This window comes from Ixodes scapularis, unplaced genomic scaffold (assembly GCF_016920785.2).
Source record: "Ixodes scapularis isolate PalLabHiFi unplaced genomic scaffold, ASM1692078v2 PGA_scaffold1__304_contigs__length_218370807, whole genome shotgun sequence".
NCBI lineage: Eukaryota > Metazoa > Arthropoda > Arachnida > Ixodida > Ixodidae > Ixodes > Ixodes scapularis.
Genome location: NW_024609846.1, coordinates 130,017,263 through 130,031,826, shown reverse-complemented (window position 1 = coordinate 130,031,826; position 14,564 = coordinate 130,017,263). Strand labels below are relative to the sequence as shown.

Here is a 14,564-nt window from a genome sequence, read left to right as displayed (position 1 = left end):
TATCCAGCAGCGTTTATTGAGTACCAGGGGTCCCCAACAAGACACTGCGGTCAAGCGAGCCGCCGCGGACACAGTGCGCCCGCATCGCCCGCCGACCTGAGAGCCAAAGGGGTAATTGCGAGCGGAGTCATCGCCGGTCGGGCGAGCTCACGCCGCTACCCGTCGTCGCAGGAGTTCGGGGCCAGGGCTCTCGGCAGACGGACGTCCACAGGTTGTGGGGACGCCGACTGTCAGAGCCCGGGGAATCACTAGCGTGGAGTCATCGCCGGTCGGACGATGCTCGCGCCGCGACTCGACCCGTTGCCCGGAGTCCAATCCAGGACTCCTCGACCACACGGCCGTCCACTCGGAGGGCAGGCCCGACTCTCTCCCGCGCGATGTCGCTGTTCCCCCGAAATCGGGGAGACGCGCGGAGGAGTGCGAGAGAGCAGGTCAGCATGGTGACGTAGTCTCTCCGACACGATACGGAGCGACCGGGCTCGAAGCCTCGAAGTCAAACGGCTTCGCCCGGAGCGTCCTCGGCTTACGCCTTCTCGGGGGAGGGAAACCAGTGGCTCCCACAATCCCCCCCTCCTTAAAACATTTGGCACCCCTTTCAGAGAAAGGGGCGCCGGCTCTCAAACTCCCCAAAATACAGGCCTGCGCGCTGACAGCACGGGTGCCAGTCGCGCTTACAAATAAAAAACGGGGGCCTTTTTCAGCCCCCGGAACCGCTGCCGTAAATGTTCCACATACCGGAGTTCACGACGCTCTGCTAAGGCGATGCACCGGTGCCGTAGAATGAAGCCGTGCAAAGTTCCTCGATGCCGACAGATCAGTTCTTCCGCAACACGGAGCACCACTCACTGGGAACGTTGATGCTCGGCGGTGCTGCTCAGTGGTGTTGCTCGGCCCACGCTGCACGTCCTCGACTTGTCGTGGTCCGACCTCCGTTGAAGGGGACACGGTGACTCGCGCAGGTGACATGGGTGCAGGTGACCGGAGGGGAGGGAAACGCCGGCAACCGAAGTCGAAAGCGCACCTCGGGGACGGCATCAGGTGATGTGACCAGGCCCGTATCAGGAAGCCGGGTTCAGCTAGGCGCCTCGGTGAGGTCCGACGAGTCCGACCGGACCACAGCGGCCATCTTGCGTAGGCCGGAAGTCAGCCCTCCCCGTCCGCCGTTCCTGGCCGCCGTAGGGTGCCCAAACTCCCGGCAGCGTCAGCGATGACGCAGCTCCGGCAGGTCCCGCCCAGCCGCTCGGCGTGTCCCACGCCGTCGCGCGTTGTGGGGGATGGCAGGGAAGAGGGGGGCACGAGCATCTTCCTGAATGACGGAAAGGAGAGCCCACGCAGCACCCCGCAAATATCTCTTCGCCCTCTCCAGACCCGCAGTATGGCAAGGTCGAAGGGAGAGGTCATTGTTCTCGGTCGACACACTGCCACCGAGGGGAAGCAATGGTCCCTGAAAACAGGTTTTGGCCGCGTCCTCATTGTATCTGGACTCGGCTGCCTGCGTATATTAACCGGCCTACCGCAGGATGGGAGGCTCAAGTTGGAAGGCAGGCCACGCGGTGCTACTAACAGAATTAGAGGGCACCCTGCGTACGCAAACTGAAGTCGCCGGGAACTGAGCCGGCGACTCTCCGCTGCCAGCGGTGGCTGCACCAGGAGCCGGGCCGGGGACTGCGAAAACAACTAACTCCGTAGAGTCTTCGAGCTGCACGCATCCCTAGCGAAGCGCACAGAACGAGGTAGCTAAAAAGCCGCCCCGTCTCTAGTGCGTTGTGCCATTCTTATAACGCAAAGCCATTACTCTCGGAAATCAGCAGAAGCTCAAAGGTGTCAGCAAAACCAATCTATCCCGAAGAAAACCCTCGCGCCAACCACAATACAAGTGGCATACAGCGCGCGCGTCCACAGTGTGAGAACTGCTTCTGGACGCCGGCGGATGCGTGGCCTACGGCTCCCGGAGCCCGTCGGTAGCATTACGAGCTACTTGGCGACGTTAATGGCAGACGCACCGCCCGACTCTCCCGGAGAGTCCGACAACTCAGTGTCAAAGAAACGCGCGTATTTACAAACCCAGATTGTCTCGCTGACCCGTAAGAAGCTCTTTGCTGCTAACAACATTCGTCGCTAGGCCCACGGGGGTCAATGCAACGCGATTTCCGTGGCACGGAGGCTCTGAGGACGCCGCCAGAGGCGGCAACCCTCTAACTAGGTGGGGGTTGGCAGCGGAGTCGGCAACTGTCAGGCAAAGGGGGACTGTTGCTAGCGACGCCCATCACCAGAGGCGACAGGTACGATAAAACGTCTCCTGCGGCAAGACACGAAAAAAGAATGAAGAAATCGTGACTCACTCAGGTTTCTGGGCTGGCTCTTGGATGTGGTTACCAAATCCGGGCACCCACGGGATTCGCATCATGGCGGCACACAAAGGGAGCCGGCCTCCCCAGGGAGGCTCCGCCATCTTGGCATGGCGCGGCGCAGCAGTGCCACGACAACAATAGGTGCCATGGCCCCACGTTGGGCGCCATTTTGTGGGAATTAATAGGAGGGAGGATTACGCACCTTTACGTCCGGAGATCGGTCCGGTGCTCAGAAGGAAAAATCCGAGGCCCATCCCACCGCGCGGCCGACGGCTACCAGCGAGGGCGGTCGCCGCGCCGGGTTCGGCCAACGCCATGCCAACAACGATGGTGCCGGTATCCAGCAGCGTTTATTGAGTACCAGGGGTCCCCAACAAGACACTGCGGTCAAGCGAGCCGCCGCGGACACAGTGCGCCCGCATCGCCCGCCGACCTGAGAGCCAAAGGGGTAATTGCGAGCGGAGTCATCGCCGGTCGGGCGAGCTCACGCCGCTACCCGTCGTCGCAGGAGTTCGGGGCCAGGGCTCTCGGCAGACGGACGTCCACAGGTTGTGGGGACGCCGACTGTCAGAGCCCGGGGAATCACTAGCGTGGAGTCATCGCCGGTCGGACGATGCTCGCGCCGCGACTCGACCCGTTGCCCGGAGTCCAATCCAGGACTCCTCGACCACACGGCCGTCCACTCGGAGGGCAGGCCCGACTCTCTCCCGCGCGATGTCGCTGTTCCCCCGAAATCGGGGAGACGCGCGGAGGAGTGCGAGAGAGCAGGTCAGCATGGTGACGTAGTCTCTCCGACACGATACGGAGCGACCGGGCTCGAAGCCTCGAAGTCAAACGGCTTCGCCCGGAGCGTCCTCGGCTTACGCCTTCTCGGGGGAGGGAAACCAGTGGCTCCCACAATCAGTGGTCGTGCTTATAATAGAAAAAAGTCTCTATTTCTAAATCTGCCACACTCCTACATCGCTACATGTATTCAGTACGTGCCGCCTTTAGGGTATTAACTAATAAGTTCGAATTCTCAGATATCCATCCAATTCGGTTCTATCAAAACCACCGATATATATATACCGGGTGATCCTTTTTGTTCTTGCAGATTTGTTTTAAAAGAAGCCGTGAAAGCTACACTTATGCGGTTTGTGCGAGTGAGGTATACGCCCGGGGGGGCATTATGTAGTTTGCTAATCTTTCCGATAAGTCGGATAATTAATTAAAATTCATCAATTAACTTTTACTTAGTGAAAATAGACATATGTTTTCAATTAGAAACTTGTTGAGCGTCGTCCAAAACCCCTAAACCAGTAATTTTTAGAAAGACTTTGAGCGCGTGTGAAGCGCAGTAGTGCGCTGAAGTTACCACTTGTGGACCAGGTTCAAGGCTGGGGCTAGATAAGAGACGGAAAAATTGCGCGGGCGCCTTACCGAAACCGCTAGCCTCGTACCTGCTCCACTTGTGGTAACTTCAGTGCACTACCACGCTGCTCAAGCGCTGAAAGTCTTTCTGAAAATGACTGATTTAGGGGTTTTAAACAACACTCAGCAAGTTTCTAATTAGAACCATATGTCTATTTTCACTGATTAAAAAGTTAATTAGTAAATTTTAATTAATTAGCCGACTTATCCCAAAGATTAGTCACTCACATAATGTCCCCCTCGGCGTATAACTCACTCGCACAAACCCCATAAGTGTGCTTTCATGGCTTTTTTTTTAAACAAATCTGCAAGAATAAAAAGAAACACCCTGTATATATAATATGCATGCTCGGGCTGAGAGCGGCGGAAGGAACGAGAAAATGTCCGAAGGGTTTCCGAGTTTTTTTTTTGTTGTGTTTTTTTCATGCCGAGACTCTTTTTCGAACCGAGTGGCAGCCGCCGGCACTGCCACGCAACTTAGCAAGACAAGAGAAAAAGCCAAGGAGAAGGATGCCTCGTCGTCGAACGCGCGAACGCACTTGGCCTCTGATGACAGAGCCGCCCTCGTCCGACAGACAGGGAGTGCCATTTCTGCCTCCTTCGCCTCAACCTTGGGAGTTGCCCTGCTTCCAATTGTCAATGCCCTGGCCGGTCTTGCCCCAAACGTCCAGCAGTCTCAGCAGTCCCTGCCGCAGAACTCTGAACGCGAGTTATTTGAACGTCAGCACGATAAGCTCGAACATCCACAGACGCGCCAAAGATCGCTTCCAACATCGTCGGAGTCCTCCCCCTGCTTCCGCCGGAGGTATGGCTTCTACGGGAATCATTTCTACCAGAGCCACCAACGCGATTCGACTACCTCCGGTGGAGCCCCCATCGCCCATTCTCAGAGCGAGGGTCCGTCAGGCCTAAGACATTCTGAGCGACCTCGCCCAGAACACCAGAAGTTTGTCAACGACAGATGTTCACGAGATCCGGCATCTCCACCCGTATCGGTTCTACTGGGACTCCATGCTCCCCGAACACCAGCACCTCATTTTTGAATGAGTGGAACTCTTCCCCATCGTCGCAAGAGGGAACTGGAGGACGGCTATCTTTTACCAGACATCCAAGCTCGAGTCCGAGGTTTCCAAAGAGCTCCCCGACCAGCTACCCAACCAGCCTCGACGCGGACGCCGCATGTCTCGTGCTTCCGCGAGCACCAGCTACCGCCCAGGCACTAAGTCCAAGAGGGCCCCTAATCCTAAGTGAGTCCGGCAGCTACCCTCGGTCTTCGAGACCCACCAGTGCCGTCATCGACGGCATGGTCGTCTCCTCGACGCTCCTGGATGTTTTCCCGGTCGAGGACGTTCTCGCCCATGCATTTAGCGAAGCTTGCGTCTCGGCCGACCTTGCCCTTGCTTGATATTGTACCGAAGAAGACGACACATTGGATCCGGACTCGACGGCCACCGCCACCGAGCGAATCCTGCAGAGTGGCTCAGCAGGACCGACAGTTTCATCGAGCCCCACGCCGATGACGACTCCTTCGACGCCTACGATGGCGGGGAGGAACGCCGCACCAACACTAAGGAACACACTACAGACAAACAAAGCGACGTCGAAGACTCCAAGTCGAACCTGGGTAGCACTGCCTACAAGTCGAAAGCGACGGGACCTCCGCCGCCAATCCACCCAACTGGCACCTCAAGTCGACTGGGCAGTGTTTAGTGAGGCATATAGTTTTCACGAACCGCCCGACTGCGGCGCACTTTCCATTCGCTGCAAAAAGGCTTCTTGCTTTACGGCCCGACCCCCTCTCCCTGGCCAGGTTCCCACGATCGATGCCGCCGTAACCAACATGTTGGCGGCATTATCGAACGCTCCTCACGTGGTCCGTACCTCAACCCTGTCTTCGTCGTATCCAAGTCAGCCACCGAGACCCACTCTGTTTTAGACTGCGCCGCACTTACTTCTTACCTCCAGGCACCTCAGTTTCGCCTTACTCCGCTACCCCAGGCCATCAAAGTAAACCCTCTTCCCGCCCCAAGCGCATATGGTGAAGCTTGACCTTGCCGAGGCCTTTTACCATATCACGCTTGATCCCTCCTCCCGTAACCTGACAACAATTAGACTAGGCCGCCGTTACTGCCGTTTTTGCCATATGCTCTTCGTGATACGCCCGGTGCCGTTTTACATGCAGCTCTTAGCAACAGCCATTTCCAGGGAAATACGCGCCCGTGGACTCTGGGCTTGGTCTCCTATAGAAAACTTCTTGTGCGCCCATCCCGACCCAGACAAGTTGACGTCTACGGTGCTCCTCCTCGTGCAGGACTTGTTGCGGTGGGGGTTTCGCTTAAACCTGAGCGACACGAGCAGAGCCCACGCGACGCATGAATTTTCTTGCGTTCAGGCTCGACACAGCCGAGGACACCATTTCGCAGACGCCAGAACGGCTCCAAGCCTTTCCTCACTCGCTGGAGCGTCCGCTTCCCCTCAAGGCACTCAGGGGGCGGCGGGCTACTTGGCATTTTACTTTCCTCTCTATGGCTCTGTGTTTTTTTTTTTTTCGTCTTCGTCCCCTGTTTGACAAAGCTTGAAACCAAATCATCCTTTCACTCAACTGGCTTCCCTTTCTTCTACGTGTTTGCCGACTTTGCCGCACTGCCAACCTCTCTCCCTTCCTCCCGCTACCCAACAACGCATGGGCAGATTCCTCCGGAGTCGGTTAAGGCGTAGATGTTCGGGACTGTGCGCAGGCAATCATCGGCCCTCTGCCGAGGCCAATATACCTCCGGGAAGGACTCGCCGTGTTATGGCGCCCGTGTATTGCCGAAAAAAGGACTATTCTACACACGGAGAACAGAACTTTGGCTCTCGCGCAGCGCCGCGGCCATGGACGAGGTTTGCCTTGGGGCTATTGCCAGTGCCATTTTTCTTCATTTATTTATTTATTGACATTTATTGAAACCTCGGGGAACCTTTCGGACGTGCCCTCGATCTTTCCGCCGCCCTCAGCACGAGAAGGAAAGTACGTCTCGCGCCGAGAGCGTGAGGACTGGATGGCCCGCCGGCTCGCCATCGAGTGTCAAGCGCGCAACGGCAGGTCGGCGGGGCTCATGACCGACGGTACCCATTTTATTGACATATCTTCATTAAGAGAAAGAAGAGAAACGGCACTGGCAATATCCCAAGGCAAAGCTCGTCCATGGCCGCGGTGCAGCGCTAGACCCAAAGCTGTGTTGTCCGTGTGTAGAAGAATCCCTTTCTCGCTAATGCAAGCGCACCAGAGCATGGCGAGTCCTTCCCAGTGGTATATTGGCATCGGCAGAGGGGCTATGATTGCCTGCGCACAGTCCCCTACAAGTACTCCAAAACCGACTCCAGGGGCATCTGCCCATACGCTCTCGCTGGCCGATCACAGGATCGGCCAGCGAGAGACGTGCGCTTCGATAACCATAGGCAATTGCTTGGAAATAGCAAACATGACGTAGGTGTAACATGGCACAACAACGAAGACTAAGGAAAGGAACGAACAAAATATGACATATGTTTACAGCTTTCTATGTTGTTCGTTCCTCTCCCTAGTCTTCCTTTTTGTGCTATTGCATTTACAATATGTTTGTCTTTCACCAACTAGCCCAGCTCTCAATCTTATGTTTACTTTCTCCCACTAGCCCAGCTCTCAATTTTATTACTATATTTCACTTAGCAGTATTTTACTAGAGGATGACTATATTTCTGCTCCTTCCTTTAGAGTGGGCGAAGACTCGTCTGCATGTGTTAGGTTGAAATCAACTATAGCGACGAGAAGGTGCGAATGTTTTTTCCGGCACACAGTGGGAACTTTCTTAGGGTTGTTTACAAACGCTGCCGAACAACAAAGTGGTAATGTTTATTTTAATTTTTATTATATATACAGGGTGCACGCGGGCCCGTCCGACGGCAGAGGTCTGTGCACCCTGGTCAGGAAGGGTCTCACCTTCGTCGAACATCGACTAAGCAACGTCAGGATCGAACACACGCTCACCGAACTCATACCGACCAAGCAAAGAAAAAACAGCATCTTCATTTTGAATATCTACAGTAACCCATCGCAGAGACTGCAGAGGTTCAAAGCCATTCTTCACAAGGCAAGCACGACGGCCGGCCAGAGCACGCTGGTCGCGTGCGGCGACTTTAATGCTATGGATCCGGCGTGGGGCTACGTCAAGAGTAATGCGAAAGGCAGAAACCTATCCCACGATGCGGCGGAGCTCGACTACACACTCATAACCGACCCGGCTCTCCCAACGAGAATGGGCAACTCCGTGTCCCGAGATACCACCCCTGACCTCACGTTCGTCAAGAACAATGAACCGATCACGATCACGTGGAGGAACACGGGGATGGACCTCGGCAGCGACCACATGATAGTGGAAATCGTCATACCGGAGCAGAGCAGTGCTAATGTCAGGAAACATACGTGGATCGATTGGACCGCATTCAGAGATAACAGAAATCAGGAGGCGGAAGAAGAGACCGAAATTGATGACATCGAAACATGGACCAACAAGATCATTCAAGACGTTCAAAACTCAACCAAGAACATAGAAACAGACCTCGAAACGAACACAATGGACAGCCGACTGGCACACCTCATCGAGGCCAAGCAGTCCATACTCAACAGATGGAAAAAGCTACGCCTCAATCGTAGGCTACGGAAAAAAGTCGCAGAACTTAACAGGACAATCGAGGAATACTGTCGCACGCTATGCGCCCAACAATGGGACGAGATATGCAACGCCGCCGACGGACAGATGCATAACGGGAAAACGTGGAACTTGCTTAGGCATCTGCTCGACAAAACTAAGACTAAGTCACACCAAAGAGACCGACTGGCGAAACTCATCCATCGAGAGGTCACTAAACACGGAGCCGAGCATGTGACGAAGCGCATCAGCGACAGATACCTGCCGACTACTCCAACGGAGTGCCACGGGCCGTACGGGGGGCTACGCAACGAGCGTCTTGACAGAGACATAGACGTAGAGGAGGTTCGCACGGCGCTGCAAGACCTCAACAGCAAGTCGGCGGCCGGACCGGACCGCATCACCAACAAAGCACTCAAGAACCTCGACGACAAATCCATCGAAAGTCTCACGAGCTACTACAACAAATGCTGGAAAACGGGAACGCTGCCGACGCAGTGGAAGAAGGCCAAGACTATCCTGATCCCCAAGCCGGGCAAGCCACCAGACACCGACAACCTCCGACCCATATCGCTCACGTCTTGCATGGGCAAGGTGCTGGAGCACGTCCTGCTCAAGAGGTGGCAGGAATACCTCGAGAAAGAGGACCTCTACCCGGAAACGATCATCGGCTTCAGGCAGCACCTCAGTACCCAAGACGCAATGATTCAACTCAAGCACCAGATCATCGACGGCAACACCAGCGACAACAAAGCGATATTGGGACTCGATCTGCAGAGCGCCTTCGACAAGGTGAGGCACTCGGCGATCCTATGCCAAGTCTCGAAACTCAACATGGGAGAGAGATCATACAAATACATCAAAGATTTTCTCACGGACAGAACTGCCGAGCTCAGAGCGGGGGATCTCCAAGCGCAAGAGAAGAAGCTGGGAAGCACAGGCACACCTCAAGGATCAGTCATCTCGCCGATGCTTTTCAACCTGGTGATGATAGGAGTGGCCGAAAGGCTCGGAAACATCAAGGAAGTTCGACACACGATATACGCGGACGACATAACGCTGTGGGTGGAAGGGGGCAGCGATGCCCACATCGAATCCACTCTACAGGCGGCTGTCGACGCGATCGAAGACCACCTTGACGGAACGGGGCTCAGGTGCTCGCCGAGCAAGTCGGAGCTCCTTGTATACCCGCCCGTCAAGCACCGCAAACCCAAGAGCAGCCCGAGAAACTACGAGGCAATCAAAGTGAAGAGCAGAGAAGGAAACGAGATCCCAAGAGTCACCAAGATCAGAATCTTAGGAATGACGATCGAGACGCACGGCAGAAACGGTGACACTGTCACCCGGCTCATAGCGAAAGCGGCAAACGCCACGAGACTACTCAAGCGAGTCACGACCAAGAAAAGTGGAATGAGGGAAGAGAGCCTGATCAGACTCATCCACTCGTTTGTCATATGCCACGTACACTCTAAGAAAAAAGGGAGCGCGACTTAGTCCCTCGGGGGACTAAATGCGCTGCCACCACCATTAGTCCCCTAGGGGAGCAACTGTAACGGGAGCAACTGTTGCGCCCCGTCAGTTAGTCCCTCGCACTAGCACCGTTGGGACTAACTGTTGCACCCTTTCAGTTACACCTCGAGGACCAACTGTTAGGCCCTTGCACTTGGTCCTTTGGGACCAACTGTTACACCGTTTCAATTGAACCTCGAAGACGAACTGTTAGACCCTTGCGCTTGGACCCCTGGGACTAACTGCTACACCGGTTCAAATGAACCCCGAGGACTAACTGTTAGGCCCTTGCACTTGGACCCCTGGGTCTAAACGTTGCGCCCTTGGATTTAGGCTTCTGGGACTAAAGGTTTATTTTTTTCATTTGGTCCCGTGCCACAAATCTCCCGAAACGAAATTGTGGAGTTCAGGTTAAAAGTAGCTTTATTGCCTCGTAGATACACATCGCATTCAAGGATGACTGAAGTCAAAGTTCCAGGGCGGTAGAATCCACGATAAGGCCAGATTCCGAAGAGCGCACTTGCGTCGACGATGGCTTGGACACTGGGACGTCTGCCCAAGTCGGTCGTGGTCCCAGCACCGCTTATTGGGGCTCCGGCAGCTTCTTTCCTGTTTGCGAGGAATTTGGATTATTAGTAACAGGGCAGCATTAATACCGAATCGCTTGACAAATATATGAGATATAAGTTATAACACACGCATAATAAACTAACAAATAGGCTGCATAAGTGATACAATGGTTCACATCCAACACGCAGTCTGTTGACAGCAGACCAGCGCAATATTGATTTTAGTAGACCGTTCGCTGCGAATTACAGACCCAGCGCGTTCGTGCTCAAACTATGCTTCAAAGTGACGGCATGATCTCCCGCCATCAACGCGAAAGTCTAGTGTACAATCGAATAAATGTCTCCATTAATGCCGGTTCTCACACGCAGCGAAGCGCTGATGTAGCGCTGCTCACGTGTCATGAGCTACTTTTCGTCTGCCGTGAGCATGAGTTTTGTCGGTGCGATACAAAGCTTTTGACCGATCCCGTCAGCACGCGCTTAGCGCAAGGTCAGCGTTATGCCTGTAGCGCTCCGCTGCATGTGGACAGGCGTTTATGGTCAAGCGATCCTGCCAGGGTCCGCGAAACACACACACACACAAAAATAAGCCATCGGTAGAACTGGCGTTTCGCTCGATACGATAGAATATGAGGTCTCTGTGCCGCATAACAAAATCAGCAACCGGGGTGCCAAAAAGAATAGAGCATGGCGCGCGCTTTGCAAGCTAGAGAACGCGCTCAAAGAAAACACTTTCTGAAGCCACAGTTAATAAATACACCATAAACAGAAGCACTTCGACATACCTTAATCGAGTTCCCTTGGCTTGCGACGTCAGAACAGATCAAGTGCAGTGCTTCAGTACCGCGAATCCAAACCCGATCCCGGCATGATCGGAGACGACACAAGGCGACCAGCCTCCGACGAAGGCTGTATTTCGACTTTCAACTTACTAAAAACAGGTTCTTTTCAAACAAAGACACTTCCCGTTTTCCCGACGGACCCTATCTGACCAACGCCCAACCCTCCGCGTGTACAAGGAGCAAAGAATGCGGGGTAGGGGATTGGGGGGAGGGGGCGGTGCGCGCAGAAGATAATCTCTTTTCCCACTCCCACTGCATACGACACAAGGACACCGAAGAGCTCCAAGGACGGGAGACGGTCGCCACTTTCAACACGCCGGTCGAGTGACCTCAAGCAGACACTTTTTTTTCTTTCTTTTCTCTTTCTCTCTTAAGCATTTTCAACTTTCTCAAGTGGCTTTTTTTTTTTTTTTTTAGTTTGCATTTGTTTTGTATTAGTAGGGTGCTGCCAGGTGTGACGTTCCGGGCGTGGTTCGTTCTTCGTAGTTCATCTGGATTGTTTTGGAAACAGCGACGACGATGGCATGAAGGCGTCTGGATACTGCCCCTGAATGTGCTCTTTAAGTGGAACGTGCCGTGCATCAAGTGTGTCGTTGCGGATTTTAGTTCGACATTGGACTACCCAGAAAGGTTTGTCACACAGAGACGGAGGCGCGTTCCCACCGGCGATGCGATCTAGCCGCGCGATAACTTCCATCGCAAAAGCGACCATCGCGGGCAAAAAGCGACGCGATTGGAGCAGTCGCTTCTCGACTCAACTTTTTTGCGATGCGATCTAGTCGCGGAGCGGCTGAGCAAATCAACGGCGTTCGGAGCGAGAGTTTTCGACAAACGACTCGCCAACGAAGGCGTTGGACTCGCTTATCGCACACGCCGGTGTGACCATCTAATTTTTTTTTGCGATGCGATCTAGTGGCATCGCGCGACTGCTTATATCGCCGGTGGGAATGCTCAGTTTTAGGGATTGAAATGACCATTTATTCTGACTGCGAGACTCCGGTGTTAAAAGCGCGGCTTCTACAAACTGTTAAGTTTCATTTTTAAAAGAAAAAAAGTGTTAGTATTTGGAGGTGTTGCGTTTGGATGAATGCACATTTTTTGCGCGAAGGCAAATTACGTAAATGGGACTTCTGGAATGTCAACAGATCGTTTTTGAGGAGATAGTTGGAAGAAGTCGAGTCAACACATTCGTTCACTCGCTTTCACACAACGCGTGAAGCTCTACCATGCAATGTCTTAACGTTCCTGGCACATTAAACAAATTCGCCAGTTTCGTCCGAGTTTCGTCAACACTTTCAGCCGTGCTGGGCTGAGTCTCGCCGATCCCCAAGACAAGCGAAATAGCATCCGTCCTCCTGGCGAACATTCCGTTTGCATTCGGGGACTAAATCACACAGATGCACCCTGTCTGAGGGGGACTAATGGATGCTTTTGCTCGCGCACGCCTATCGGTTGGTCCCAGTCGACCGCAGGCTTTTGCGCACGGTACCTAGCTTGAGCCAGATGGTCCTTTCGAGGAGCAACTGGGAGTTCAGAGGACCAAATGCTGCCGTTAGTCCCTTGAGGTCAACTTTTTTCTTAGAGTGTAGCGTACGTGGCGGCCTACCACAAGTGGAAGAAGAGCGAGAGAAACAAGATAAATATACTCATCCGTAGGGCCTTCAAGACGGCAATGGGACTGTTCGAAACAACGAGCACCAACCGCCTCCTGCAGCTGGGGGTGCACAATACGCTAGAGGAGATAGCGGAAGCCCAACGCAACGCTCAACTCGAAAGACTATCTACGACCAAGGCCGGCCGGAAAATCCTGGACAACCTGGGAGTTGGCTACCAAGGCAGGGAGCGGACGCAGCTCCCCATCCCCGATGAGATCAGGAACAACATCAGAGTGGACTCTATACCGAGGAACATGCACCCGGAGTATAACAAAGGGAGGAGAGCGGCGAGAGCCAGGGCCCTGATAGATCAGCACGCGGCCGACGGACACGCACGCTACGTGGACGCGGCTGAATACGCCAAGCTACACGGTTTCACGACAGTTGTCGTCGACGCGACCGGCACCGTTCGCACGACCGCCAGCACGAGATGCACCAAGGCAGAACAAGCGGAGGAGGTAGCCATCGCCCTGGCCATCGCCGACCGCGACTGCCACACGGTGCTGTGTGACTCGAGGCAGGCGGTGAGGAATTATGCCAAAAGCATGATATCGAAGGAAGCGGTGCGCATACTGCAGTCAACCAAGAACGACGGCGGCAGCAAACAAGTGAGAATCAAATGGTTCCCCGCGCACGCGGGCGAGGCGTCGGATCGAAACGCCAACCACAACGAGACAGCACATGCCGAGGCGCGCGCGCTAACGGACCGCGCCTCGACCGACTGGCCGCTGTGGTTCAGCACCAAGGACCGAATGACCGACTACAACGAGATAACCAAGGCTTTCCGCCTAGCTCGCAGAACTCTCCCACCACCTTGCTCGGGGCTCAGTCGAGAACAAGCCGTTTTATTTAGACAGCTGCAGACGGGCTCACTCCCCAGCCCGTTGCTGATGCATAGAATGTATCCCGAGGCGCACCCGACAGACAAGTGCAGAGTCTGCCGAAGGGAGACGGCCGGCTTCGCACATATGCTGTGGGATTGTATCAAGTACCCGGAAGAATCAAAGTCTGGGAGCATCCCGCTGCGACTTGAAGCAGCCGCAGGGAGCGATAATCAAGAACAACAACTCTGGGCCGTCCAGCAGGTCATCGGGGCGCTGGCCCGGCAGGGACCCAGCGCCCAGAAGACGATGTAGGCCCCGTCCGGAGCGCGCGCGCAAGCGCGCGTTTTACTGCAGGCTAAAATAAAGTTTACCCACTCCACTCCACTATTATATAGAATGCGATGACGATGATCCCCGAGTAGCGGAAGTAACCTGTATGCGCGGGTATCAAACAATATAATGTAAGTAGATGTAATGATCAAGCATTGGAGCTAGAAACGCGTGCAACTTTTGACCAATTAAAAAAAAAAGTATTAAGACGTTTCTAAGTTTCTTGAATTTCATGTTGTTGGATATCTGGGACTATTTTAAACCGTTTATTATAAGACAGCTGTATAGCATTTCAATTAAAGAAATTATTGGGAAAACCGAAATAAACCGGTTTTTAGGAACTTGTAACTGGTAACCGAAACCATAAAAATTAAAACCGTAAAAAACCGAAACGAAACCGTTAT

The 14,564-nt window shown here is 54.1% G+C and overlaps 1 protein-coding gene across 1 annotated transcript; it reads left to right on the top strand.

The window, feature by feature from the left end:
* Positions 1–7,665: 7,665 nt before the first annotated feature.
* LOC115332475 lies at positions 7,666–14,202 on the top strand. Its single transcript, XM_042290949.1, has 2 exons — positions 7,666–9,892; positions 12,934–14,202. Exons 1-2 carry the CDS (start codon positions 7,928–7,930, stop codon positions 14,140–14,142), a joined length of 3,174 nt encoding a protein of 1,057 aa, XP_042146883.1. The 5' UTR covers positions 7,666–7,927; the 3' UTR covers positions 14,143–14,202.
* The last annotated feature ends 362 nt before the right edge of the window (positions 14,203–14,564 follow it).

Coding starts and splice junctions, on each gene's coding strand:
- LOC115332475 (XM_042290949.1), top strand. CDS start 7,928: ATGGATCCGGCGTGGGGCTACGTCAAGAGTAATGCGAAAGGCAGAAAC. Junction 9,893..12,933: donor ACTCGTTTGTCATATGCCAC/GTACACTCTAAG, acceptor CTTTTTTCTTAG/AGTGTAGCGTACGTGGCGGC.